Below are 27,920 nucleotides of genomic sequence, written 5' to 3'. Positions count from 1 at the left end.
AACTATGGAGAAGGAGACAATTAGGATTCAATTATAAATAAAAAAAACTACCACTAGGGTTGACATTCGGCTTAGACTGAACTACAGATTCTTTAAAAAAAGCATCCTGATAGACCCCCAAATGTGACATTTAGTGCTTAAGAGACTGTTGCCTTTTTTCAAAAAACTTTCTGATGTGAAAAGGAAACAACTCCTAGGAGGCATATAGCACAATATCTTTTTCAGTCACTTTCATTACTGTGAGGGTTTGTTTTCTGTGTTAACTTGGCCAGGCTATAGTACATGGTGATTTAATCAAACACAGATCTAGGTGTTGCTGTGAAGGTATTTTATAGATATAGTCAACACCTACAATCAGTTGACCTTAAGTAAAGGATATCACCCTTGACAACTGGCCTAATCTAATCAAAAGCAAGGCTTTTCCAGAAAAGAAATGGTCTCAAGATTTCAATATCAACTTCTGGCTGAATTTCCAGCCTGCTGGCCTGCCCTCACAACTGCATGAGTCAATTCTCTAAAATTAATCTCTTAGTATGTATTTCTTATTGTTTCTCTAGGGAAAATCTGGACCAATACTCAATGACATGTATGCACTTGATGTAATAGCTGAAGTTTTTAAGCTGGAAATTCAGTGCCAGTCAATATGGATGAGCCTGCTTTCTGCCCCCCTGAGTCTATACTAAGTGAATTGATAACATTCTTGATTTCAACCCAAATGTCACAAAGTGCTGTAGAGGTAGGAAGTGAGAAAGATGGGTGGTCAGGCTCCCTGGGGATGTTCACCAGCGAACTCTGGGTGACGTGAGGGCCAGCAAGAAGCAGTCACCAGCTGAAGGCCTGTGGGCATCAGACCCCCTTCCCACTCACAGTTAGGAACAAAGACCTTCCAGGAGTACATTTTGAGGAGAGAATATAGACAAGTCTGTGCCACTTATGGCCTATTGGGGAAGGACAGGCTTCCTATTCTAGATGGAAAAGCCAAATAAGAATATACCTCTTAACAGAAGAACATTTTTTACTAAATATAATGACATAGGCAATGAGAATATAGGTAATATAAAAACTAAAATCCAAGCCCAATGTGTAATGTTAAAAAAAGCCTGTAAATAATAAAATTATATACCTGTGCAAAGGGTGGTCTTATTTGTTCCATTCTTTACAAGAGACATTTAGTCTCTGCCCATGAATGAGTCACTTTCCTAAAATAAGGAGTTCTTTTCTAAGACCTGAACCCTGCTTATATTTCTCACAACCATTAAAGAACAATTAGCCTTAATGCCTTTTAGTCTTCTGGGTTCAAACACTTCAGGGAGCCTCACTAGAAGCAAGATGCATTTCCAAACCATCCACCCAAATCTCTTAACCTCAGAACAAAGATTCAAAAAATAGAAAACTCAGAAAGATATAGGTACCTCATGTGTATTACATTATTTATAATAGCCAAGATATGGAAGCAACCCAAGCGTCCATCTGTAGACGAATGGATAAAGAAGAGTGGTGCACGCACACGCACACACACACACACACACACACACAGAGCGGGGGGGGGGGGGGTGGAGAGAGAGAGAGAGAGAGAGAGAGAGAGAGAGAGAGATATTACTTAGCCGTAAAAAATGAGATCTTGTCATTTGAGACAACATGGATGGACCTAGAAGCTTTTATGCTAAGTGAAATAAGTAAAAAAAGACAAATACTATATGATGTCACTTATATATGGAATCTAAACAAAACAAAATAAATGAATAAATAACAAGCAAAAACAGACCTGTAAATACAGAAAACAAACTGATGGTTGCCAGAGGGGAAGGATGTAGGGGAATGGGCAAAATGGGTGAAGAAGACTAGGAGATCAGGCTTCCAGTTATGGAATGAGTAAGTCACGGGGATAAAAGGTGCAGCATAGGGAACATAGTCACCGGTATCGTAGTAGCATTTTATAGTGACAGATGGTAACTACACTTGTGGTGAGCAAAGCATAATATATAAACTTGTGGAATCACTATGTGGTACACCTGGAACTAATGTAACATTGGGTGTCAACTATACTTCAATTTAAAAAAAAGGAATTAACTAGATCCTTTACAAGGGAAAAAAGGAAAGAAAGAGAAGAAATAGAAAAAAAGAACAATCAGGAGAAGCAGCAGTTGTGAGTCTGGTATCTGTCTCTTTCCCTTTACAGATGTGGCGGAGTCTGGTGCTAGGTTCACTGAACCTGTTTCCTCTTCCCTCTGGTCCACAGCTAGCCTACATTTTGCAGCCTCCTGGCATTAGGGTGTGATTATGTGACAAAGTTTTGGCCGGAGGACTGTGGGGGAAAGTGGTATGTGTTCCTTCAAAGCTTGCCCTGACAGACCTCCCACATGTGATCTTCTGTGCTCTTTCCTTTTTAGCAACAACCTTGGAAATCCCTAGTTGAAGATAGAATCTCCAAGGTGGAGGGAGTCTGAATCCCTGAATCTCCACCCGGAGAGCTGCCTACTGGTCAGAAACACCTCTGTTGCACTTTATTTGAGCAAGAAATAAGCTTCCATGGTGTTAAGTCATTGAGATTTGGGGTTTATCTGCTAAGGTAGTAAATCCTTAACCAACACAGTAAGTGGCTAGCATTGCTTTTCACTTTTCATGTACTGTAGGGAAAGCTCACATCAAGTTTGTTTTCGTCTATTGACTGGGAATGTAATTTATAGCCATGTGGCTAATACAATGAAATGCCAAATCAACTCCAAATGCGGATGCCACATAGAATTTATTATAATGAGATTGACTATATGAGAGAAATTAAATGTGACATTTCAATTCCAGATTGCAAGATTCTATCTATCAACATTTTGAAGATGCTAGACATCTTGAGGGGAGACAAAGGTAAGGTAGTTTCTGCCTGGAAACAGCTGGCAGTCTGGCATAGCTGAACGAGCAAACACTATTAATTGTATTCTCATGTTCATCCTCCTTTCTTCCTTGCCAGGAGAACTTTGATTTTGTTGGGGTGGTGGGGAACAAAATGATAGGTGTTGGTCAAGATTCGTTTTAAGGCAGAGATCCTGAATTCTGATGTGCATTAGTAGAATTAGACTCAAGTGCTAGGAGGATGTGGGACAGGTTTTGCTTTCCTGATGAAAGGGAAATATGTGCCTGACATTTCTCACTTCCTCTCTTCCTCCTGCTGTGAACATGGCTTAATTTCTGAAGCAGCAGTAGTCATTTTGAAATCTTGAGGGAAAACCCCAGAGAATCACAGAGCCAGTAAATCCAAATTTGTTTACCCCACTGTTAACTGGACTTGCTGGTACTTGCAGCTGAAGACACTCCTAATTGATAAAAGAGAGATGAGAATAACAAACAGCTGTTAGGCAAGCTGCGGGTAAGTGCTATAACAGAGATAGGTAGCACTGGGTGATTCAGAGGAGGGTGAGAAGGAAGGCTTCATGAAAGAGGGAGCCCTCTGAATTTGGACAGGACTCTGAGGAACACATATGATTTACACTCGACGATACAGGGATGGAGCCATTATATGGAGAGAGAACTGCATAAGGAAGGGGATGTGTGTGGCAAAGCTTGGCTCTATGTGGGGACTTGTGAGGAGCTGCGGGTGGCTTGTGTGTGACATGGAGGGAGTAGAAATTTTAGACAGTAAGTCTGGGAAGATTGATCATTGCCATCTGGAGAAGACCATAAAGGCCAAGGTGGAGTTTGGTCTTAGCTGGGTCAGCATGAAGGGGAGACGGTGGCATAATAAGAGGTGCAGTTCAGAGACTATTTGTTGGCCATGTTTATCATAGTTTATTTGGATTGAAAACCACCAATTTAGATTACCCCAACAGTCCAAGTGAGAGCAAATAAAGACCTGAACTAGATATGGTTATGAAAGAGAACAGATTGGCGAAGTGAGGTGAAGTAGGTGAAGTAGGTGCTTGCCGCTGGATGGACCTGGGGCCTGATGACACCTGCCCTTCCTTGGTAAGGCCTTGTTCTGGGTTTTGGAATCTGGAGATGAAGTTTCTTCATGGTTTTTCCTCTGCCGGGAGCATATATCTGCCTTCCTCCTGACCGTCAGTCTCCATCTCTCTAGATCCTTCAATACCAAGCTCAAATCCCACTTCAGAAGAGTCCACATGTCTATCAATAGGAAAAAGGATAAACAAATGGTGGTGTGGCCATATAGTGGACACTACAAAGTTATAAAAAGGAACAAACCAGTGACACATGTAACAGCATGGCTGACTCTCACATAAATGATGCTGAGTGAAATAAGTCAGACATCCTGTATGATTCCATTCATACGAAGTTCAGAAACAGGCAAAAATAATCTAAAATGAGGAAAAAAAGCCCCAGAATAGTGCTTGCTATTGGAAAGGGGTATGAAGGAGTTTTCCGGGGTGATGGACAGAGGTTTGGGTCATGAAGACACATGGATTTACTAAAACCTGTAAAATGCTACACTTAAGATCTGCATTTCTCCATGTAGATCTTACCCTTCCCCCCAAAAGTAAACAAATTTTGAACTGTAGTTAATGACATACAAGCTTAAGAATCTAAGGATGAAACATCCTGAGATCTAAACTTACTTGGAAATGTATCAAAATATAAGAATGACTGATGGCTGGCTGGCTGGCTAAATATGTGGTAAAGCAGAGATAGCAGTGTTAACAATGACAGAATCTAGGTGATGGATAAGAATGGGTGCTTAATGTATAATTCAGCTTCTCTGTGTGCTTGAAATAGTTCATAATAAAATACTACAGGAAAACCCTTGAGCTTAAGATTTGATAATTCACCTATCAAAGAGGACTGGCAATAAAAAAAACCTGCGGGCAAACATTGGCCCTTTGCAGGTGCTATGACCAGGGGCTCTAAAAAAGGCGTCATTCAGGATGCCTTGACAAATAATTTTGTCTAGTAGGTGCAGCAGAAATTCTCTTCTCTATTTTCTACACTTTTTCCTGAGCTCCGGCATCATTAAGTCTTCCCCCCTTACAGACTAACCCTCTATTCCTTCAGGGTTTGTGTGTCCGATGGTCCTGGGGCAAAGAAGTACAGACCACCTAAAACATGTCCTCCAGTACTAAGTTTCACATCTAGTTTAATTACTGACTGCAAAGTTATTTGAAAATACCACACAACAGGGGTGCCTGGGTGGCTCAGTTGGTTGAGCATTGGCTCAGGTCATGATCTCAGGGCTGTTGAGGTCAAGTCCCACGTCAAGGTTTGCGCTGTCAGCGCGGAGTCTACTTGGGATTCCCTCTCTCTCGAAATTATACAAATTTAAAACACACACACACACACACACACACACACACACACACACACACCAGTGTGGTTTGTTCCTTTGTTCCAAGAGTAAAGAGATTTAGAGAATAAAGAAATGTCAATGTACAGACAGAAAAACTTCCCGGTCCCCTTGAGGTTTCCTGGGGAACAGAAAGGGCAGGACCAAATAATTAGAAATGGTCAGCAATGCAATTTCATTTTTGCCCCAGGAAAAGCCCAACTTCACATAGATTGTAGGGCTTCTTTCCTCTGTGTTTAGCCAGAAGCTCTATCCCTTTTATGACCAATACCTTTTCGTTAAGAGTCTCTAATTCTACTCCTGATACTCATTTAATGATGTATTTCTTTTTTGTCCTAACTGGAACATCCTTGTTCACAAGTTTCAATCTTTCAGAAATCACTATTTTTCGGAACCCTTTCGGCAGCTGGCCAGCCGACTTTTCCCTTACAAAGTCATGTTGCCTATAGGTCATTTGCTGCAGTTTTTAGTTTACCAAATATATATAAAGCATCTTGTTAAAGGGACATCTGTTCCTGTGTTTACTTACTATGTATCTCTTTGAGCTACTGATGTTACTTTCGTATGTATTTTTATTACATATTTAATGAAAATCTAGTTCTTAATATAGATCAGCAACACATCGTTCTAACCTTTACAATTTTACTTTCTCCAATCTCATACATGTTGATTTACAATTTGCTCATTTTTCTATTTTGCTTTATTCAGATGTCCTAGAGATATGAAATAAAGTTTCAGGGTTTTTTTGTTTTGTTTTTTTTCCCCTTGGAGGGCCAGAAGCACTCTAACTCAGTGATTTACATCCTTGGATACGCTTTAGACTCATCTGGGGGTGTTGTTTACTCTGCAGATTCTGGAACCCATCCCTCATACAGGTGTACTAGGGAGGACATTTTGAGAAACATTTATTAGGACATGGGTATGTTACATAATTTCAACCTCACAGAAACATAAAATGGGCTAACCTGAATATTTAGAACATATGTTCATGTTTTATTATTTACATTTTAGCCTCCAATTATCAACACTTGACAGTGCTGTTTTATAAATCAATGTGGAAAAAGGAAGACTTGCATTTGTCTTGAAAATGAACAAACCAGGCACCACGAGAGAAAGCCTGATGGTTTTCTAGCAATCGGTCTTAGGAATTTTGTGTGACCCTTGGCTAATTATGTTTTCTTCTTTACATTTTTAAGCGGACTCTGGGGATAAATTGCCATTAAGAGTCTGAAATTTTATGTGAGGTGTTCGAGTACCAGGAGGTCAGCACTTACAAACTAGCAACTTATTAAGGAAGAATTTTTACTAAATACATGAAAATGGTTAAATAAAATCAAGATCCCTAAAGTTTTGCAGTGAAAACAGTAGTCTCCTGCTCTCTCCCCCCAACCTCAAATGTCCTTTTCATTGGCAAGCATTTTCATCCTCTTAGCTTTTCCTTCTGGTAGTTACGTTCATGTTGGTTTCTTTCCTCCAGTTAACTATTTTGGTCATTTTTCAAATGAATGCATGTATTAAGGTATATTATTTTTAGCCTCTTAAAGTTTATAAAAAACCTGAGCAGTCTTCTGCCCCACACCCTCCCAACTCTCCAGATTAATGGCTTTTAACAGTTTCTTCTGTTGTTTTTTCTCAAATAATTGATTACATCTTGATTTGTTACTTTACATATTAGTGATTTCCTGATAGGTCAATGAGGATTTAGCAGTTAGACAGCTATCCCCACTTTTCCTCTCATATTGTCCCCAAATAGTTACCAGACTTAAGTCCTTTAGTCCGTTTGGGTTGCTGCTACATTCTCTTGCAAATTTCTAGATAGCAACATAGAAGGATTTCTCTTGGTATTTATCCATGAGTACAAATGTTAGGTCGAAGGGTATGTGCTTCTTCATCCTGAATAAATATTGCCAACAAACATGGTAAAAGGCTGACAATGTCAAGTGTTGGTGAGAATGCCACATCTGAGTATGTGGGATGGTACCTTACTGCAGTTTTAATTTGCATTTCCTCAGTTACTAGTGGGAATATTTATCTTTGCATGTATTTATTGGCTATTTGGGTTTCCTCTTCTCTAGATGGCTTGCTTCTAAGTATCTGAGTCCTAAAAATTCTAGATACCTGTAGTAATAGTTTGCTGATTATGTTCCTTGCAGAAAGCTCCACTGTTTTCTTAAGGATTGTAAGTCTCATGCAGTATTGATTCCTTTTCTTGTCTGTGATCTGTTTGGTTTTTTTTTTTTTTCCCCCTCTTTGGAAGATTTTAGTAAATTCCTTTATACTCTTGATTTCTATATTCTAATTTTACTGCTGAACATAAGGGGCTCAATTATTATGTTAATTGTTCATGAAATCCAGCACATAATACTTAAAAAAATCTAATTACAATAGGCATACCTAATTCATAAAATAACATGCTCAACTCTGATACTGTCGACAGTTTCAGCATACATTTTCCTACACATACTATATACCATCAGTAAATTTTTTAGGTATGATACACAATTCGCTTCTTTTATTTAACAGTCTTTGGCATTTTTCTGTCAGTACCTCATTCTTTTTAACTGTTACAGACAATATTAAATTCTACAGACATATTGGTTGGTTATTTCTTTATTGATTGTCATTTGGGCTGTTTCCAAGTTTTATTTTTTAAGGTTTTTTTTTTAAAGTTTATTTATTTTGAGAGAGAGAGTGCACGTGTGTGAGTTGGCAAGGGGAGCAGTGCAGAGGAGAGAGAGAATCTTAAGCAGGCTCTGTGCTGTCGGTGCAGAATCCGATGTGGCTTGATCTCATGAACTGTGAGATCATGACCTGAGTTGAGATCAAGAGTCTGACGCTTACCCGAATGAGCCACCCAGGTAGCCCTGTTTCCAAGTTGGAAAAAATTCTCAGTGCAACAAATTCTCTTGGGTCTATCTCTTTGTTGTTCAGGATTAATATTTAGAAGTAGAAACTCAGCTCTGGGTCCAAACCCAGAATATTTTTAATTTTAATTGATATTGTTAACTTAAATTCTAAAAAAGTTGTATTAATTTACAAGGCAAAAAATGCCCTTTCTTTGGATACCTAACAAATCCAAATCTTTGCTAACATGGTAGGAAAACATGTTTTAATTTTCACTTTTTAATTCAGTGAAGTTTAATTTTGTTTCCAACTTCATAAGTTTGGTTTCTTGCATTATCTAGTTTCATTTCACTACCTTTTTAATTTCTAATTTTAGCCATATGCTTGTTTTAAATCACTCTTTTTTGTAAAGAACAACTTTATTCTTCTATCATTGTAACATCCATGGAATCCCACAGAAGATCAGAGGCAGAATTTTTAGAGGTCTCAGACCTTTTCTTTTAACCTTCAAAAAGACAGTGTCCTACCTGCCTCTTTACTATCCCAATGGAATATACCAGAGTTCCCTCAACTTACTGATTGCCTGAGTGAACAGAACCTTTTTTGAGAAGAGTGAATGAAATGCATGGAGAATTCAAAGTCTCTATTTTGATTTAATTTTCTTTTAATATCTGAGTTCTATCTCTTCTGTTTATAATCCATGTCTGACCTTTGGACAAATCTGCCTAGTTCTATCTCTATAGGTCCTGGTTTCAACTCATGCTCTCGGGGAATTTTTTCAACTTTGGTTTTTGAAAGATATGCTACTGTAGGCAGGTGCTGGTCCTTGATGGGCATCATACAGCTATAGCAAAAAAGGTTTCATAAATGGTTATCTGATATGGAATAGTAAGACTAATCTTAACTATAGTCTACTTAAGATTAATTTATAAAATCTCATTGCTTACAAATAATTAGCCATTGACCTAAAGTCACAAAAGTCTTTTTTTCTAATATTAAAAAATATGTAATTGGAGGGGAGGGGGAACAACTAACTTGAAATAAACCAGAAAACACCTTCACATTAATTGTTCTTCTCATATACTTCAAATTTGTACTTAATGCTTTTCTCCTCCTGGATATCAGAAAGAACACCTGGGTATCTGTAAAAGAAAAATATGTGGAATAATTTGTCAATTAAAAAAAAGATATATACTGTGTCAATTAAAAAGAGATAGCTCAGCCAAAAGGCATCAATAAAGTAAATAAAAGTTTCGTCTTCATTTTTTTTTTCCACAATGGTAAGTCACGGTGAAACTGGGTATCATACAAATACACTATGGAACAGTGTAGGAAACAGAAAGAAAAACTTGCAAACTGTACAGAAAGTTAGGAAACAAAAAGTGCAATTTATCCTTTCCTTCTGACTCCTAATTCTTCTGTCTCAAACTAGCCACTGTCAGCAGTTTCTCTTTTACCTTTCCACTATCACCCAGCTAGTATGAAATGTAGTAACATTTTGCAAATCTTACACTTGATATCAAATTTCTTACGTGAGCAAATGAAAAACAAGATACAACCTTTAGCTGCTTAGAGTAGAACTGAAGTTATGTGTCCCGTATGGTGAAAGATTCTGCTGTTTAATCAGTGGACACCACGCTGCTCTAATTTCCCAGAGTGTTCCTCACGGCAGTTCTTTTATGGACATCACTGTTTATCTGAAATTTTCTCTCACTTAGATCTGTGTTCCCGCCACCTTCCAATTGAAAACCCAAGCCCTCCTTTGCGTATATACCAAGAGGCAGAGTTGCTAGATCATGTGGTAGTTCTATTTTTAATTTTTTTGAGGAGCCTCCATACTGTTTCCACAGTGGCTGCTACCAGTTTGCATTCCCACCAACAGTGCACAAGAGTTTCTCTACATCCTCACCAACACCAACACTTGTTATCTCGTTTTTTGTTTTTGATAACATATCAGGACCTCAAAGAAATATATATCCTCCCATGTTCACTGCAGCCTAGTTTACAGTAGCTAAGCAACCTAAATGCCCATCAACAGATGAACGATTAAACAAAAATGCTGTATTTACATACAATGGAATATTGTTCAACTTCAAGAAAGAAGGAAATCCTGCCATATGCAGCAACATGGATGAACCTGGAGGTCATTATGCTAAGTGAAATAAGCCAGTCACAGAAGGACAAATACTGCATTATCTAAAATGGTCAGACTCGGGGCGCCTGGGTGGCGCAGTCGGTTAAGCGTCCGACTTCAGCCAGGTCACGATCTCGCGGTCCGTGAGTTCGAGCCCCACGTCAGGCTCTGGGCTGATGGCTCAGAGCCTGGAGCCTGTTTCCGATTCTGTGTCTCCCTCTCTCTCTGCCTCTCCCCCGTTCATGCTCTGTCTCTCTCTGTCCCAAAAATAAATAAAAAACGTTGAAAAAAAATATTTAAAATGGTCAGACTCATAAGAACAGAGAGTAGAAGGGTGGTTGACAGGTGTTGGGGGAAAGGGGAAACACAGTTGTTCAAAGGGAATAAAGTTTGTTGTGTAAGATGATTAAATTCCAGAGATGTGCTGTGCAATGCTGTGTCTACAGTTAACAACACTGAATTGGAAAACTAAAATTTTGTTGAGAGGAGGTCTCATATTGTATTCTTACAATAAAATTTTTTTCCCACTGAAAAACCCACCACCAACAAAAAATCCCCTCAGGTCCTCCACTGAGGACTGTACTGACCACTGAAAAACCCACCACCAACAAAAAATCCCCTCAGGTCCTCCACTGAGGACTGTACTGACCACTCTCGTCTCCAACCCAAATCTTATACTTCCTCAGTATTGTGCGAGCTGCACCCCCATGTGCTCCAGGTGGGGATGAGGAACACCTGCTTTGATCAGACTTATGTTTGACTCTGGTTCTGTTGTCTTCATCCTTATGAATAATCTGGCCCTGAGTTCATTACATTAAGTGCTCTATAAATGTTATTCTTTAGTATTATGAGTTTCTTTCACCCCGTATTTTCTAAACTCACTGTAGCAGGGATAAGATAGGAAAAGATTTAAACCTCTTATGATACCCAGTGCAATGCTGAGTAATAACAGGTATTAACCTTTTGTTGACTAATCAGAGGTATGCCATTTGATAAAAAACATAAACATATAAAGTAACAATAGTATAATAACATATAAAGAAAATAAAATCTATGTTTCTATTTACTAACCATTTCCTGAGCTGTTTCTGTTCAACTGTTTTAGTAGCAATATAGCATTTTTCTTTTTTTAAAGCAGTGATTTTTCAAGGCCAACTTTTAACCATAATTTTAGTTTCTTTGGAATGAGTCACCAAAAAGTAACATTTACATTTTTGTGTGTTTGTAAAATTCTCAAGAGTATCAAGATTCTCAGTTAAAAGATAAAAGCAAAATATCAAAATTATTTCTAAAACCACAAATAATACTTAGAAATACTATGTTATTGGCTGGGTATAGTCAGCAGCCACGGTATTAATGTTAATCTGCTCTGTGAAACTGAAATTCAACTCTGCTTCGGCTTAATTTTACTTTTCACAATATTTATATATTCAGTCTATTATTCGTTCAAGAGAGAGAGCATGCCTACACATAGAGAGGGAGGGAGAGAATCCCAAGCAGACTCCATGCCCAGCGCAGAGCCTGACACAGGGCTCAATCTCACCACTGTGAGATCATGACCTGAGCCGAAATCAAGACTCAGACACTTAACTGATTAAGTGACCCAGGCGCCCCCATATTCAGTCTGTTTAATAATGACAGAACTACCCCAACCATCATAATTCCAAACTTTTCTGAAGAGCAAACTGCTTAGGAGCCACATATGAACTCTGAGTTTAAGCCTAACAGGATGTGGAAATGCCTCCTATTTGTTATGAACCACCCAGATAGAGATCCCCCTCTAGAATCTTCAGGCAGTAAGGAATCCAGTAGCTAAGAAGAAACATAAGATTCGAACTGACAAAGCATGAGAATACTGAGATGATGTAATGTAAAGTCTAAGAAAGAGGTAAATAGTTATCTATAAGAAACAACTCACAACTAAATTTAAATGAAGACTATAGCAAGCACAGGCTCAGGAGTCGTCGTACAAATAGAATGAATAAGGATCCTGTTGGCTAGTCAGGAACTAATGGGAACAGAAGAGGAACTGTTAGCCCATCAAAAACTTTCTTAAATTTGTCTATTGAAAAGGGGCATCTGTCCCAGCTCTGGAGCCAACTACGGCCTCAAAGGCCTCTTCTGGCCTTTATCCTCTTTGCATAGTTACATGGAACGCTGTTAACTACAAGGAAAAACCTGTTTGGGGCTCATTAAGCAGAAAACTGCTGGTATAAAACATTTAGGCCTGCTGGTTTGGCTGGAGCCTAGTGTGAAATAGTTTGAGATGGGAAAGATTTCTTATAGGTAAGATGAATGAGGGCACAGCCTTAGAGGACAGGCTGGAATGCTGCTGTCAAAAAAAAAAAAAAAAAAAAAAAAAGAAGAAAAAAAAGAATTATGCAGACAATGACCCATGGGGGAAAAAGGCAGACGCAAAGTAAAACCTAACTTTGTTAAGATTTTTTTTCTGCTTTTAGGTTTCTACCACTTGTGGCTTCACCCACATTCTAATTTTATTCCCTTTGCACTTCACAATAGTCCTCTCATCTTTATTTCATTTTACTAGTGCTTTTATTACCAGGAAGTATGGTGTTAATAAAAGATAACTGTTTGAACTGAAACTTATGTCACTACAAGAGGGCCACTAATAGGGAGAATGGGGGGTCTAACCTCTGTGTAGCTGTGGGAAAAGAAAAAGGGGAAGTAGAGAACAATCAGAGCTCATTTCTGGACAGTACGGAGCAATTCTAAGTTCCCCAGTGTACAGACATTTGGAGAGAATGCAGCTCAAGAATTGAGCAACATTACGGATTTTCAGGGACAAAGTATATTCTCTTTGTCTTTCCAGGTTTCTCTTTTTTCTACCTCAGGAAAGACTGACCTACTCCAGATCTCCCCTTAGGGGATTCCCTCCACTCTGCGTTCAGGAGGTTGTCACTATGTTGGTACAACTTCAGAGTAAGACAACCATCAAATTATGTAACAGGAAAAAAAAAAAAAAAAGACTCCATTTTCTTTCATAGCCTTGTCTAGAATGTCCATTTTTGAGCAATTTCCTTGGAATTTGGTTTTGGATAGAAATTTCCTATCTGAAGCTTCCCACTATTAAAATCTTCTAAGACATTTAAAGAACTGGGGAGCCTGGGTGGCTCAGTCACTTAAGTATCCGACTTTCGGTTTCGGCTCAGGTCATGATCTCACAGTTCATGGGTTTGAGCACCGCATCGGGCTCTGTGCTCCCAGTGAAGAGCCTGCTTGGGATTCTCTCTCAATCCCTTTTCTGTGCCCTTCCCTCATTCTCTCTCTCTCTTAAAATAAATAAATAAACTTAAAAAAATAAGTAAGAACTAACACCAATCCTTCACAAACTCTTTCGAAAAAATAGAAGAGGAAAGAGACCATTTCCTGACTCATTCTGTGAGGCTGGTATTCTCCTGACACCAAAACAAGGTGAACACATTATTAAAAAATGAAACTACAGACCAATATCCATTATGAATATAAATGCAAAAATCCTCAACAAAATATAAGCAAATTAAATCCAGGAACATATAAAAAGGACTACACATTACTACCAAGTGGATTTATTCCAGAAATGCTAGAATAGTTTAACACGAAAATCATTGAATATAATACACCGTATTTATTAATATTTATTAATATTAGAAGGATGTGTTAAAACCTAGTCTGAAAGCATTGATACGATTAATCTTCTACTTTTACTCTTCATAGCCAAAAGCTGAGAAGTACTTAAAAAAACTTTTTTTTAAAGTTGACGTATGAAAAGTGCTTTTAAACTAAAATGCTGTGAGTTTTCAAAATCAGGCAGTTTCATGCTGAAATCTTAACTCCATCTTTTCTTCCATCACCACCACTGCTATCCAAGTCCCTTGTTCTTTCACCTCAACTCCTGCAGCTAACTGGTCTCCCAGCTTCACTCTTGTCCCTTCTGTTCTCCACAAACAGCTGGAACAATGTCACCCTCTCTTCAAACCCTCTAAACTTGTGTCTGGTCTGACCCCTCTGGCCTCCCCCTTGCTTATAATGCTCAGAGTAGTCAGTCCCTGCTCAGGGTCAGGGAGCACAACCAAGCTTGTTCCTGCCCTCTGGTCTCTACACGAGCTATTTCTCTGGTTTCTGGAATGCTCTTCTCTTTGCATGGTTGGCTTCTTGACATTTAGATCTCAGCGTAGACACCACCTCTTCAGAGAGGACTTCTCAGACAATACGGTATTTACCACATCACAATATTTCAGTTCTCCATATAGCAACTCTCTTAATGTTTACCTTTCATTTACTACTCTCCTTTTCTACTACAAATACTCTAATCTTAGAGAGCAGTGACATCTTGGTAAGCACGGCTTCCCCAGTGCCTAAGACAGTGTCTGATGCTAAGCAGAGACCTCATAGAATGAGCTAATGACTACTCTCTAGATTTCAGTCAAATTATTAAAACTTAAACATCCCAAGTTTGTTAAAGCAGATTTCCCAAAATTCCTAGTTTTTTTTTTTAAATTTTTTAATGTTTATTTATTTTTGAGACAGAGACAGAGCATGAACGGGGGAGGGGCAGAGAGAGAGGGAGACACAGAATCGGAAGCAGGCTCCATCCAGGCTCTGAGCCATCAGCCCAGAGCCCAATGCGGGGCTCGAACTCACAGACCGCGAGATCGTGACCTGAGCTGAAGTCAGACGCTTAACCGACTGAGCCACGCAGGTGCCCCTCAAAATTCCTAGTTTTTGTCTGCAGAACACATTTCTACTCCAAATTCAATATGAAGAGATATACTGTTTCTCTGATTCTTAAGCAGGAAATCCAAAAGTACTTCAGACAAATTAATAACATTTTACTTACTCTGGGAGAAGTTTATATTTCTCCAAATCAATTTCTGGAAAAAATGTGTCACTTTCAAACTCCTGCATAATCCTTGTCACAAATAGTCTAACGTGGCCTGGCCTGTTCATGGCTTCCTTTGAAAAAACACAAGAGGCATCAATTTCTTTATTTATCTGTCAAAAGAAACAAACTCTTAAGATTTGTTTGTTTTAATTACATAGTCAAGTTTGTATCTGGTATTAAGAGACATGCTCCATAACTTGTCACCTCCAAAGCATGCTATTTAAATATCCTATTATTAAGTTTGGGGTCCTGCAAAGTATGTCTTAGTTATTTTGAGAATGGCACTAATAATTATCACTAATTATGAGAGTGAGTTTAAATATATTCTGGCCTCTAGTTTGCTTACATGAATTCTTTTTTCATTTAAGCATTCAGTATTATCTTCTTTCTTTGGTGGTTGTTTAAGAATTAAGAACCCTAAATTATCTAGTTGCTCTCCACAGAAAAATTTGCATATGTATATATATGGATAAGATAGTATATAATTTTATGAGACTTTGATTACTAAAAATCCCAAGGGCATACTTAATTAGTACATTTACACAGAATTTAATAATGCTTCCATTTCTTAGGAGATAGCTACAATGCTAGCAGGTAATTTACTTTCTTAGCCTCTGTTGCTAATGATTGTATTGGCCTTATATTGTTAATGACTTTTCTAACTATAGCCTATGCTACTGTTGATAGTTTCTATAGAAAAAACTGCACTTGAATGAATATCTTAAAACTCTAATAAAAAGTCATGAGTCCTAATTGCATCTCCAAGAAAGTAATAACCCTTGATTTTCAAATAACTTATGGAAGAAAAAAATATAAAATTTCAAGTGTGTGTTATCCTTGAAATTCCAAATAAGGGCATAGAACAAATGTTACTTTTTATTTTTGGCTTTTTACTACAGCAAATATAAACTCACTTATTCTCTTGCCCCAATCAAATAAATATCCTACCAATTTTTAATGTTATCAAAAATTAGAAAAACTGAATAGGACGAACCACAGCAGCATCTGAAAGTCTGTATCCAAGGAAATACTATATGGCACAACCTTTTCTGTAAAGGGTCATATGCAAATACTTTAGGCTTTGTGGACCATGTGGTTTCCTTCTTTCCTTTGTGGGCAACAGCAGCTGTAGACAATACTAAACCAATGGGCATAGCTGTGTTCCAATGAAACTGTGTTTACAAAAACAGGCTGGCCCCAGGGAAGATGAGCCTAAAAGTTCTACAAGTTATGGTGATGAGAGGCAGGTGCATAATACAAAATTACCAGTTGGAGATTCTACTTCCTTATGTGAGTTCGAGCCCCGCATCAGGCTCTGTGCTGACAGCTCAGGGCCTGGAGCCTGCTTTGGATTCTGTGTCTCCCTCTCTCTCTGCTCCTCCCCTGCTCACACTTTGTCTCACTGTTTTTCAAAAATGAATAAACGTAAAAAAAAAAAAAAATTAAATATTTATAAAAAGTAGATTTTCAAGTGAATGTGGTATTAAATCATTCAAAATGCATATTGAACAAGATAAAGAAATGACTTGTTTTCCTAAAAATTCATGCCTGGCTGAAAGATCAAAGGAAAATGTCCATTTCCTCATAAAACAAATAAAGCAAACCAAAGGTTGTAGAAACAGGTCTGGGATCCTGGTATATCTTTTCTTTTAAAACAAATTCAGTGTATATATGTTATAACAAGACACCAAAGTGTAGGGGCTGGCTTTTTTCCTTCCCATAAACTTTAATTTTTTATTAGTGTTTTAAGAGTCCAAAAATTCTATTTATTATCCTCAAAAATTTTGAAAGCTGAAAGTCATTTGGTATTCAAAAGAAGAAATATTTTGGAGCACCTGGCTGTCTCAGTCTGTGGAATGTGACACTCCTGATGTGAGGGTTGTGGGTTTAAGCCCCATGTTGGGTATAGCGATTACTTAGAAAAATAAAATCTTATGGGGTGCCTGCGTGGCTCAGCCGGTTGAGCATCAGACTTCAGCTCAGGTCACGATCTTGCAATTTTTGAGTTTGAGCCCCGTGTCAGGCTCTGTGCTGACAGCTCGGAGCCTGGAGCTTGCTTCAGATTCTGTCTCTCTCTCTCTCTCTCTCTCAAAAGTAAATAAACATTAAAAAATAAAATAAAATTAAATTAAAAAAAAAAAATACGAAGTTTTCAGCCGGAGCCTCCATCTTCCAGTAATTCACCAAGGGAAAGAGGAGAGGCACCTGCTGAATGTGCTCTAGGTGTTCTAGGAAACATGGAGTTGTTCTGTTGGCTACATACCTGTGAATCTACAAGAAAGGTTTATTTTGGACATCAAGGGAATAGGCACTGTTCAACAAGAAATGTTTCACAAATGTTACCACTGCAAAACTGGAAGAGTCTACAATGTTACCCAGCATGCTACTTGCATTGCTGTAAACAAACAAGGGCAGATTTTTGCCAGGAGAGTTAATGTATGTATTGAGCAAATGCACTCAAAAGAGCCGAGATAGCTTCCTGAAGTGTGTAAAAGAAAATGATCTGAAAAAGAAGGAAGCCAAAGAGAAAGGTACATGGGTTCAACTGAAAAGCCAGCCTGCTCCACCCAGAGAAGTACATTTTGGGAGAACCAATGGAAAAGAGCCTGAACTGTTGGAACCCCTTCCCTATGAATTCCTGGCATGATAAGTGTAAAAAAAAAAAAAACAAACAAAAAAACAGACCTCAAGACTGGGGAAAAAAAAAAAAAAAAAAGGACTATTTTCTCTTTTACTCGTTTTTTCTATTATTATGAAACATGTAATAGTTTTCCTATGCTTTCATATTATACAAAATTGTTAAGTTTTAACAAATTCGTATACATTTAGTCAGTGTATAGTAACTGAGAGCCCCATCCCTTTCTCAGTAAGGACCTATATATTCTTGGAAAAAGGGGAGAATTCAGTATATCAGGGCACATCTAGGGAGTAGAAAACAGTGCAATGCAAGTACAATTCTAAGGGAAGTATTTAGAATGTTTTTATCATTTTTTTTAGTGTTTATTTATTTTGAGAGAGGGAGAGACAGGGTGGGGAAGGGGCAAAGAGAGAGGGAGACACAGAATCTGAAGCAGGCTCCAGGCTCCAGCTGTAGGCAGAGAGCCTGACACAGGGCTTGAACCCATGAACCGTGAGATCATGACCCAATCCGAAGTTGGTTGCTTAGCCAACTGAGCTACCCAGGAGCCCCTAGAATATTTTTAAATTAGAAACATCAACTATTTGGAATTGAAAATCAACTGGAACAGGCTTAAAAACTCGCTTTTATATTTTTATTTACTTTTCATGATAGTATCTAAAACGAATAAATCAAATTGACAATGTGTCTAGTTTATAGTAGGGATAATGTACTTCCTTTGCTCATGGCCTAATTTTTTAAAAGTTCAGATGGCAGGGAATCTGAAGGCAAGTGGGGTAGAACATTTCTTTATGATTTTACTTACCTTATAAACAGAACTGCCTCCCACTACCCAAACCATGTCCACTTTATGTGCTAATTCTGGTTGCTCAGTAAGTTGTAAGGCATCATCCAGACTTTTGGCAAGAAAATGAGCTCCTTGTGGAGGTTCCCTGAATTTAAAAAAATTACAAATAATGTCTATAAAACCCATTCATACCAGTCAAGTAATCTGAATTGGAATAAGTAATTATAAAACCAAAATCATCATAAATATGAATTCTTTCAATAATAAACACTTAACATCAATATGGCCTATGACCAAAAATTCAAACCATATTTGTGTATGTACGGTCCACAATGAATCAAAAAACAGAAACACTTCTGGTATCTTGTGATATTTATGGTTGAAAAAAATCAGAAGAGTAGTGGTCTCTGGAGGGATGGGGTAAAGATTCACTGGGAAGAGGCATAGGGGAACTTAGGAGGGGTCATGGTAAAATTCTCCATCTTTGATATGAGGTTACATAGGTGCCTACATTTGTCAAAATTTAGCAAAAGTACATTTAAGACTTGTACATTTCATTGTATGTAATATTTATCTCAAAAGATGGGGCACCTGGGAGGCTCAGTTGGTTAAGCGTCTGACTCTTGATTTCAGCTTATGTCATGATCTCAGGATTCCTGAGATGAAGCCCTGCATTGGGCTCTGCGCTGTCAGCTTGGGATTCTTGCTCTCCCTCTCTCTGCCCCTCCCGAACTTGTGTGTGGGCGTGCTTGTGTGTTTGCTCTCTTTCAAAATAAATAAACTTAAAAAAAAAAAATTGTAAAGAAATATTGAACTCTAGTTAATGATATATATGCTGAAGTATTTAAGGGAAAACATACTGATGTTTCCATGTTACTCTGAAATGCTTAAAAAAAAAGATCATTGGATGCATGGATGGATGGTAAAACAAGCATAATAAATTGTTAATGGTGGAATCTATGTGTTAGGTATACAGGTGTTTAAGGTTCTTTATGTTTGAAAGATTCATAAAAAATGTTGGAGAGAGAGTAGTATGTTTGAATGACTGTAGTTTGGAATGATATTCGAACTGTTAATATGTGATGAATGGGGAGTAAAAGACTTTTCATGTTTCAAATATAGAAGTGGATGAAGTATTAATAAGCATGTATATTTTTTAAATTAAAATCCAAAGGAGAAAGAATTAATTTCAGTGTTACATCTTCAGTTTAATTTCTCCCTATCTCCACAACTGTTTATTTTTTCCTGGGGGGGGGGGGGGGGAGGGGGCGGGTGGAGAGTGATAATTCCCTTTATAATTGAAGAAACATAGAATTTGACTTTCATTGTAATTAGAGAACAGAAATTATAAATCAAAGTCAAGTTCTCAGAGTGATGCTTTAAAAAATTATGTAACTGCCTTTGAACTAGTGCTTGTAATAATGATTAATCAACAGCTAATGGAGATTATTAATTCTCTTCACTGCCTCCTCCCTCACCTCCTTCATAGATATTTTACTTATTTCACCCTTTGTCATCTCTAAAGGAGTAAGATAGCACAAAGAATGTATTTTGACTAAAAGCTGAAAAAAAGACTTGCACACCAGGGTGAGGTTAAATGAGCCAAGGAAGTCTCTAAGGTGTCAGGGAGGCTGCAGCGAGTAGGCTGGACAAGGCTGTGTAGGGGGAGAACTGAGTCTAGATTTGAGCTTGGGGAGAAGGTAGTCTAGCTAAAGTCTAGAATGACAAACAGAGTCCAGGTGGTTTTAGTAACTGAGGATGCTGAAGTCAGAAATGATGACAGGTGTCAGGGAAGAATGAAAAATGGTGGTTTAGGATCTGACTTAGTGACTTAGGATCTGACATAAGAGGAGAATTTGAAGAGGTGTCCTAGAAATTGGTGGGTTGTAGCAAAATAATTTAGAAGGTGGTATAAATGTTTGGTGTGGATTCAAAGAAAGGGGGCAATCATTCTGTGTAGATTGTGGAACAATGGCTTGAAATGCTTCCAGGGCTTAAGGTGAAGACTACTTTTTTGACCTTTTGTAATGAGTCTGTTAAAGGAAAACAAAGACTAGATTAAGGATTTGTTTCAGATTTTAATTATCATAAAGACATGGAGGAAATGCTTCTGCAAAATGTTATTCCTTAGCAGTTTAGGAATGTTTGAAACACTTGACCCAAGATGGGTATAAAAATATAAGCAAAAAGTTGAGCTAATGTTTGAGCTAATTAGGCCACTGTGTTCACTGTGTAAAAGCACAAATCCTAGGAACACAGTGAATAGTATATAGCAAACACTCAATACTGTGACTTATTTCATTGCCCACTTTACTTCCTCTATTTATCTCAGACTAAGAGAGATTGCATTCCCTGACAAGAGAGTTGGTATGTGGTTCCATATGTAGTCAAGCATGTGGACATCTTTGATACCTTGTTTCAAACTTAGAATCTTAGCTCCTGAAGAGGGCTGGCATGAGGACTAAGAGATAATGCAAAACAGTAGGCACACCAGTGATACTTCCATCCTTCTCCCTTCTCCAGAGAGGCTGCTTTTTACCCGGATAGTTACATTAGAAAGAAAATATCTAACATTTGAGGACCCGTTTGCTCTCCGAAGTAGTGGGAACAGGTAGTACTTTATATGCATCAGACTAGCAGTCCTATGTAAGTACTTTTATTCCTTTTTATAGATGATATTGAGGCTGAGGGATTCAGTGGCCAGTGGCTATAGATCTAGGAAAAGGTGGACCTGAGATTTCAACTCCAGCAGCCCGACATTGGGAGTCTGTGTGTTACAACTCCCTACATAGACAAGGGATTCAACTGGTGGCCATAGGCTACAAAGGTGTCAAATTCTCGTCCCCTCAGACCTCAGGATGGTGTGGCCTAGTTTAGCAGAGCCTTAAGACAAGTGTCCTCTGGCCTTGAGCAGCCTCATTTGATTACCTCAGGGTACCATATAAACATTATCCTTTCTCACTGTGCCTGATGTGAAAGATGATGTGGCAGATGGAATTCTGGCTCAATTTCCTAGACTGTTGGGAAAGCATTTAAAAAACAAAAAACCCTAGGCTAGAATCATATCTTAACCAGAATTCAAAAATACGTTCAATTTAAGACCTTTCAAACTCAGTCTCTGAAACAGAATTTCCAACTAAAATTAAAATTGGTTCAAGCATGCTCCATCCTCATAATCGAATACTATGTAGCCACTAAAAATATTCATAGAAATTAATCTTTCCATATATCAAATGGGAAAAAAAAGACAGGTTACAAAGTGATATTATGTGGGATCATCCTATTTTTATAAATCACCTAAAGACCATCCATTCTGTAAAAATTTCTGAACCCCTGCTTTGCTACGGGATATACTAAGTGCTGGGATATACTAAGTGCCACTGTACCAGTGGCAGGCAGAGCTCTATCTCAGCAGTGGCCATAATATGAAAAGGATATGCGATGGGGATGTGTGGAGGATGCCAGGTAGGCAGAGGTGGTACATCATCTGGGTGGGGTGATGAAGGAGAATACTCCTTGGAGAATGATCCCTTAGCTGACAGTCTCAAAGGAGATAAAAACATGTGCAAGACACGGAAGTGATGGATGACCATAGAGGATACTGAGGTTTATACTGAAGTTACAGAAGTTATTTATTTAACACAAGAAAGCTCCAAGAAAGTTGAAGGTAGAAGTAGTATGTAGTGAGGTTTAAAACAGTAAAGGGTAGCACAACAGAGCAAGGTCTTGAGAACAGGAGAAAACGGGAGTCTAGGATAAAGTGGTGGGGGCAGACGGAGGATTCTGGTTGACAGGAGGGGATTTTTGACTCAAGACTGTGGGAAGGAAGAACAAAGTGAATAGATAAGGGCAAAAAATGAGATCACAAACCTGCTCATTGTGCTCCCGTTAATATTTTCTATTAGAGACCAAAGGTAATTCTGCCAAAATAGAAAAGCTGGGACAGTAGGATCTGATATTGATAGGGTACTTTCTGTGTGCCATAAATTTAACATAAAAAATTTCAATTAATCCTCAAAATCACCCTAAGAAGTTCTCATTATTAATCCCATTTAGTAGATAAGGAAACTGTCATTCAGCAAGGCATCAAGTTAATAGGTACCAGACGAGGTAGTAGAAGCCAGGTTGGTAACTCTTTGCTGTACCAAGTATGTGAATAGTGAGGACAGAAGAGAGAAAGCTTTAATCACTGTGGAGAATATGACAGACCGTAAAAAATTATTATACTATGAGATATCAAATAGCTTTCATGAGTTGAAGACAATTTACAACAACTTATATCATGAAGGAAATTTTGGATTTACTAAAGATGCTCTCAAAGCTATAGCAATGTGGTAAAATTTATTTAATTTTTGGTTCCAAAGCCTTAAAAAATTACTTTATTGAGCTATAAGTTATATACAATTCAATTTATCCTTGAGGATTCAACTTCTTACATTGGAGGGTGGTGGTGAAAAACAGTATTTCTAAAAGCTTGCCTGAGCAATAGCGATTACATGGGTAAATCTCTCCCCTTTAATTCAGAATCTAGCACTGTGTGGCATACAGCAGGTGCCCAGGTTATGTGTGTAACTGACCCCCAAGTAGGGAAGCAGAAGGAAGCACAAAAAATAAACTCTAAAATGTTTTCCTAACTGGTATGTTTATTTCCTCAGAATAACTGATAATAAAAACTCTGAAATTTTCTGTCTTAAAAAAAAAACAAGTGAAATATAGCAACAAATGTTATATAAGAAACAACCAAACCCAATTACATGCACAACAGTGGGGGGGGGGGGGGTCATAAAGAAGAAATTAGACTCATCATTTGCAGAGATTTGCTGGCTCAATTGAATATCCCCCCCACTGAGATTTGTTTATATCTGTTGTAGCTCAAGCTAGCCATAAATAAACTTGAGTAGTATTCAAGAAGATGTTATTAAAGAGTCTCTGGGAATGGCTATACAGTCTGTGAATTTGGATTCTACCAAGTAAAAAAGATAATCAGAATATCCTAGCAACCAGAATAAGAGAACAGTATAAAGACTGAGGCAGATGGCAAGATGCACATCAACTTTTTCCTCATCATCCAAGGCGATCAATGCAAATACTCTGGTATACTTTCTTTCATGTTTTTACCTGTGCCATTCTAGAAGGGATTTGGGGAAAAAATCTATATAAGCCTGAACCCCCTTGGCCTACAGTTGTATAATGTTTTTTTCCTGCTCATAGTGTGATGGTCTTTGATGTGTTCACTTGGCTGGGCTATAGTCCTTGGTTATTGAGACACTAATCTAAGTATTACTGTAAAGGTATTTTGTAGAAGTGATTAAAGTTGATAAATTGACTTCAATCTGGGTAGGCAGGATTGAATCAGTTGAAAGGCCTTAAGAGCAGCTCCTCCAGCTTCCCTGAAGAAAAAATTTCACCTGCAGATAGCAGTTTCAGGCCCTGGTGAAGAGTTCCAGCATGCCCTTTCTGATGGTGTGCCCTACAGAGTTTTGGACTTGCCTAGCCGGCACCACAAATGTGTAGGCCAATTCCTTGTAATAAAGTCCCCAGGGCATTTCCAGGCATCAGGAACTATCTACTCCAATGTTAGATTGGAGGACAGGAAAATTCCTAGCAGAAGGCAACTGGAGACACTTCTCTTTCTTCAGGATCCCTAGGTCAATTCCAATACTTTCATTTTTTTCACCTGTAGACATTGCATAAAGAATACAAGTACAAAATATTATTTGGGTGTTGTGGTAAACTAGGAATAATCGGGCACAAGGTTATGACTGATTTTTAGCCCATCCTAAAATTTCTATCTTACTGTATCCAGGGCAGGGTATGGAGAGGGGATAAACCACTTAATCTTGGTAAACCCCAAAACATATGTGAAACTAGAAAAAAGTTATTAACTGTATTGTATACATGATAATTGAGCCTATTGAGTGACAGTTCAAAGAAACTGGCAAAGCTGTTACCCCAGTGACATTTAATGTAACTTTTCAGAGTGGTGAAATCAATCACTTAAGTAGCAGAGTGAAATTATTGTCATGTGGCATAAATAACTGCTTATTCATTTTCTGTAATCACCTTTATGACATTAAGCAGTGTGATCAATAGCGCTATATTTATACAATTTTGTTTTGTCATACACAGACCTCTACCATAAGAAATGGGACATGATTTTCTTGTGGTGAATTTGTGATAATACTTACTTGAGGTCTCTACTGAGAACTATATTAATTCTGTCCTTTAAAGGTCGATTCTTCTCCGGAATAGAGAACCATGTCTTTCTACCCATAATCACCAAATTCTGTTTACCTAAAAAATCACATAAAAATAAGTATATTCTGGGAGTATACATTTATATTTTCATATATTCATTTACATGTGCAGAGATAGGACTGTCACAGTGACACCTAGTGGATCTGCTTTAAAAATTAAAACTTAAAAACAGGCTTACAAAATTGACATTTATCACCCATTTCCTAAATATACTATTTTTCTCTTTGGTGTTATCTGATTTATATCCAATATTTAGTTTTAATCAATTGCAATTATGTATAATAGTGAAGAGCCAAGATTCTGGGGCAAAGTGCTGAAACTGAATGTATTCAGTCATCTACTAGGCAAGTCATGAATCTTCTGTGCCTTATGTTAATGGAGATAACAGTAGTTCCTAGTTCTAGGGTTATTGTGGGGATTGAGATTTAGAACATCTAGTAAGTACTGTTTAACTGTTTGATGTAATAGTATTATTCATTTGTATACTTTGTATTTATATTAGTAGCCATACTTTTAAAGATAGCTGTTTAGTATTCCACTCAATTAAAAAGCCAAAATGCTTTCAATTGTGCCTCTATTTTTTAAGTAAAATGCTTCCATAGAAACTTTATACACATAACTTCCATTTTTCATATAATTACGTGGAAGAAAAATCTTGGGAGTCAGATATCTGGATCAAAGGAATACACACATTTCTATAACTCTGGGTATGTTCTGGCAGGCTATCAAAAGAAGTGCACGTGTCTGTTTTAAAGAATCATCATTAGTTTGAATTTCTTTAAACAAAAATACTAACATTTACAAAATACAAGTACACTAAGCATTTTTCTGTATTTTACATCATTACTCATAACCAAATTATCACCTCCAAATGTGGAGACAAATTTTTTTCCTCTAAGAATTAAAACCCCAATAATTCATGGTGCCCCCTGTAGAATATGCACTGCATTTTCAAGGACAGAGCTTTAAGTGTTAATAAGGAGATATCAGTGATCAAAAATAACAGAGGCAAAAGGTGAGGAATTCTGATGAGAAATGGTACAGACTTGGCCTAACAACAAAGGTGGAGATAATGAGTGAAGAGCATAGGAAGACATTGGAAAAAAATTTAAAAAAAAAGAAAGAAAAAGAAAAAAGAACAAAAAGCCAAGTCGACCTTGGTATCCTTTCATCCACTCATCAAAGAAACACTGTGTTTACTGAAAGCAAGTGAATAGGCCAGGTGTTGGATGCTTTTCCTATTACTAGATCATACACTGGATTCTAGAGTGGTTCATGTCAATTCTTTAGCTTCAAGCTCCTGCTATCTTGTCTCTACCGGTGACCCAAGTGCAAGATCCAAGGACCTTGTACCTGTCCTGTTAAAGTTATGCTGCATCTGCTTTCTGATTGACTGTTTGTCTTTTACTCTACTATTTCTTCTCCTATGACCAAATACATATCTCTTAGGTTTTCAACGGGCATCTCACCACTATATTCTCTTCCATAGTTGTCCTCTCCAGTGGCTCAATTCACCCACTTTGCTGTACCTGAAATTATCCTGGAGATCCCACAAATTCCTCAAACCTCAAAATTATCATTACACCTGCACACTCTTCTCCACTTCTTTATTCTCCATGTCACCCAGACTCTCAAACTGAAGATCTGAGAGTTCATCCTTGATTCTTTCCTGCATCACCTTCACCTTTCTGATCTCCACATCGAGTTCATGTAACTGTTTCTTTTTGTTGTTGTTTTTTTACTTTTATCTTCTTCACTGCCTTCCAGGCCCTACCATCGCTGTTAGCAGCTATGCCAAAGGCCTCCTCTGGTCTCCTTCCCTGCTCTTTCCCTAAAGCCTGTACCTAGCTGCTAATTCTGCCCAGTACCTCAATTTACGCGTGCCCACATAAAATTTCAAAGAACTTTTTTTTAAAAAACGTGACAAACCTTGGGAACTGCGTATAAATCACTGGTAAGACAAAAGGTCCCAGATTAACATGGAAAACTTTTTATTTAAGTAAAATTTGCACTGATAAGCTTACTCAAGCAAGATGTTTCCCAAACCTCAATCACTTAAAAATCCCACATTACCTTCTACGGATGAGGTTGTGGTCATCCTTTGGAAATACTTGAATTCATTCCTATAAATTAGACAAACAGCGTTACTCAGAACATTATCTGGTAGGCTCAAGCCGTAACCCTCCCGACAGACGCTGCACTGGGGGTGGGGGGGTGGGGGTGGGGGTGGGGAAAAGTCCTCGCCTGGCAACAGGAGCAGGACGGAAATCGAGAACGTGGCCGGCCGGCTCCAGATGGCGGAAGGAAGCCCTGGTCCAGCTCCTGCCTGATCAGGTGAAAAGTCCGATCCCATCCTCCCAACCGAGAGTGTCTGTTAGGCCCCGCCCTGGTGCCGCGATCAAAAGCAACCCGCGCCAGTTCTCCCCGTCCCCCAACACCCAATCCAGCTCCGGGCCTGTAAGTACCTGAGCGGCGGCCAGGGCAGGTCCCCGTTCTTGCCGATGCCCATGTTCTGGGACACAGCGACGATACAGTTTAGCGGACGAACCATGACAGCCACTGTGAACACCACACCGCTTGCTCACAACCCTGGGAATCCCGGCCGACCTTGGCGCCAAATTGCAGCCATCCCGCCCCCTCGGTCCTATTTGTGCAGCCGAGACCCCGCCCCCTGCCCCGGCGCACGGCAGGGTCGTGACGTGCTCGCGCACGCAGACTAGGGGAGCTGCGGTAGCGTGCTCGCGCTCCCGCTTGGGCCCTGCCCCAGTGGCGTCAATCTGTGCCCTGCGATGTCGGGTCGGAAGCCTGCCTCTAGTCGCGCCGCTGCCGCCGGCCCAGCCCCTGCAAGGCAAGAGGTTTTGAGCAGATTCTTCCAGTCTACGGGAAACCTGAAATCCACTACGTCCCCCACGGGTGCAGTCCCGAAGGCCGGCCCTGACTCTGATTCCGCAGCGCCCCTAGCGTCCACTCTCCCGCCTCAGTTGCCGCCACACGTGGTGGGTTCGGTCCAGGACGGGGCGGGGCCAGCGGGGTAGATGGGACGGGACTAGATGGGCGGGGACGGTGCTTGTGGGTGGAGCAGGAGGAGAT

At 38.8% G+C, this 27,920-nt stretch overlaps 2 protein-coding genes across 10 annotated transcripts in view; one reads left to right on the top strand and one right to left on the bottom strand.

The window, feature by feature from the left end:
* Window positions 1-3,756: 3,756 nt before the first annotated feature.
* Window positions 3,757-27,688, bottom strand: DHFR (dihydrofolate reductase). 9 transcript variants are annotated; one of them, XM_078448463.2, is made up of 7 exons: window positions 27,296-27,685; window positions 26,904-26,953; window positions 24,761-24,866; window positions 18,591-18,717; window positions 15,103-15,257; window positions 9,167-9,273; window positions 4,005-4,116 (listed from the first exon to the last, which is right to left on the bottom strand). In XM_078448463.2, exons 1-6 carry the CDS (start codon window positions 27,379-27,381, stop codon window positions 9,195-9,197), a joined length of 603 nt encoding a protein of 200 aa, XP_078304589.1. In that variant the 5' UTR covers window positions 27,382-27,685; the 3' UTR covers window positions 4,005-4,116; window positions 9,167-9,194. The 9 variants fall into 9 exon arrangements, 7 of the variants coding, with proteins under 7 accessions (XP_081652688.1, XP_081652689.1, XP_078304589.1 ...); XM_078448473.2 differs by having other exon boundaries at window positions 9,188-9,273; XM_081796562.1 differs by lacking the exon at window positions 9,167-9,273 and having other exon boundaries at window positions 3,757-4,116; window positions 27,296-27,688.
* MSH3 (mutS homolog 3) overlaps window positions 27,555-27,920 on the top strand; it is a 188,615-nt gene continuing 188,249 nt past the window's right edge. Inside the window, exon 1 of the mRNA XM_078448459.2 lies at window positions 27,555-27,826. Within this exon, the coding sequence (XP_078304585.1) occupies window positions 27,620-27,826 (207 nt within the window). The 5' untranslated portion in view covers window positions 27,555-27,619. The remainder of the gene's footprint in view (window positions 27,827-27,920) is intronic.

Source organism: Panthera onca, chromosome A1 (assembly GCF_046562875.1).
Source record: "Panthera onca isolate mPanOnc1 chromosome A1, mPanOnc1 haplotype 2, whole genome shotgun sequence".
Classification (NCBI taxonomy): Eukaryota; Metazoa; Chordata; class Mammalia; order Carnivora; family Felidae; genus Panthera; species Panthera onca.
This window is presented reverse-complemented; position numbering and strand designations above follow the sequence as displayed.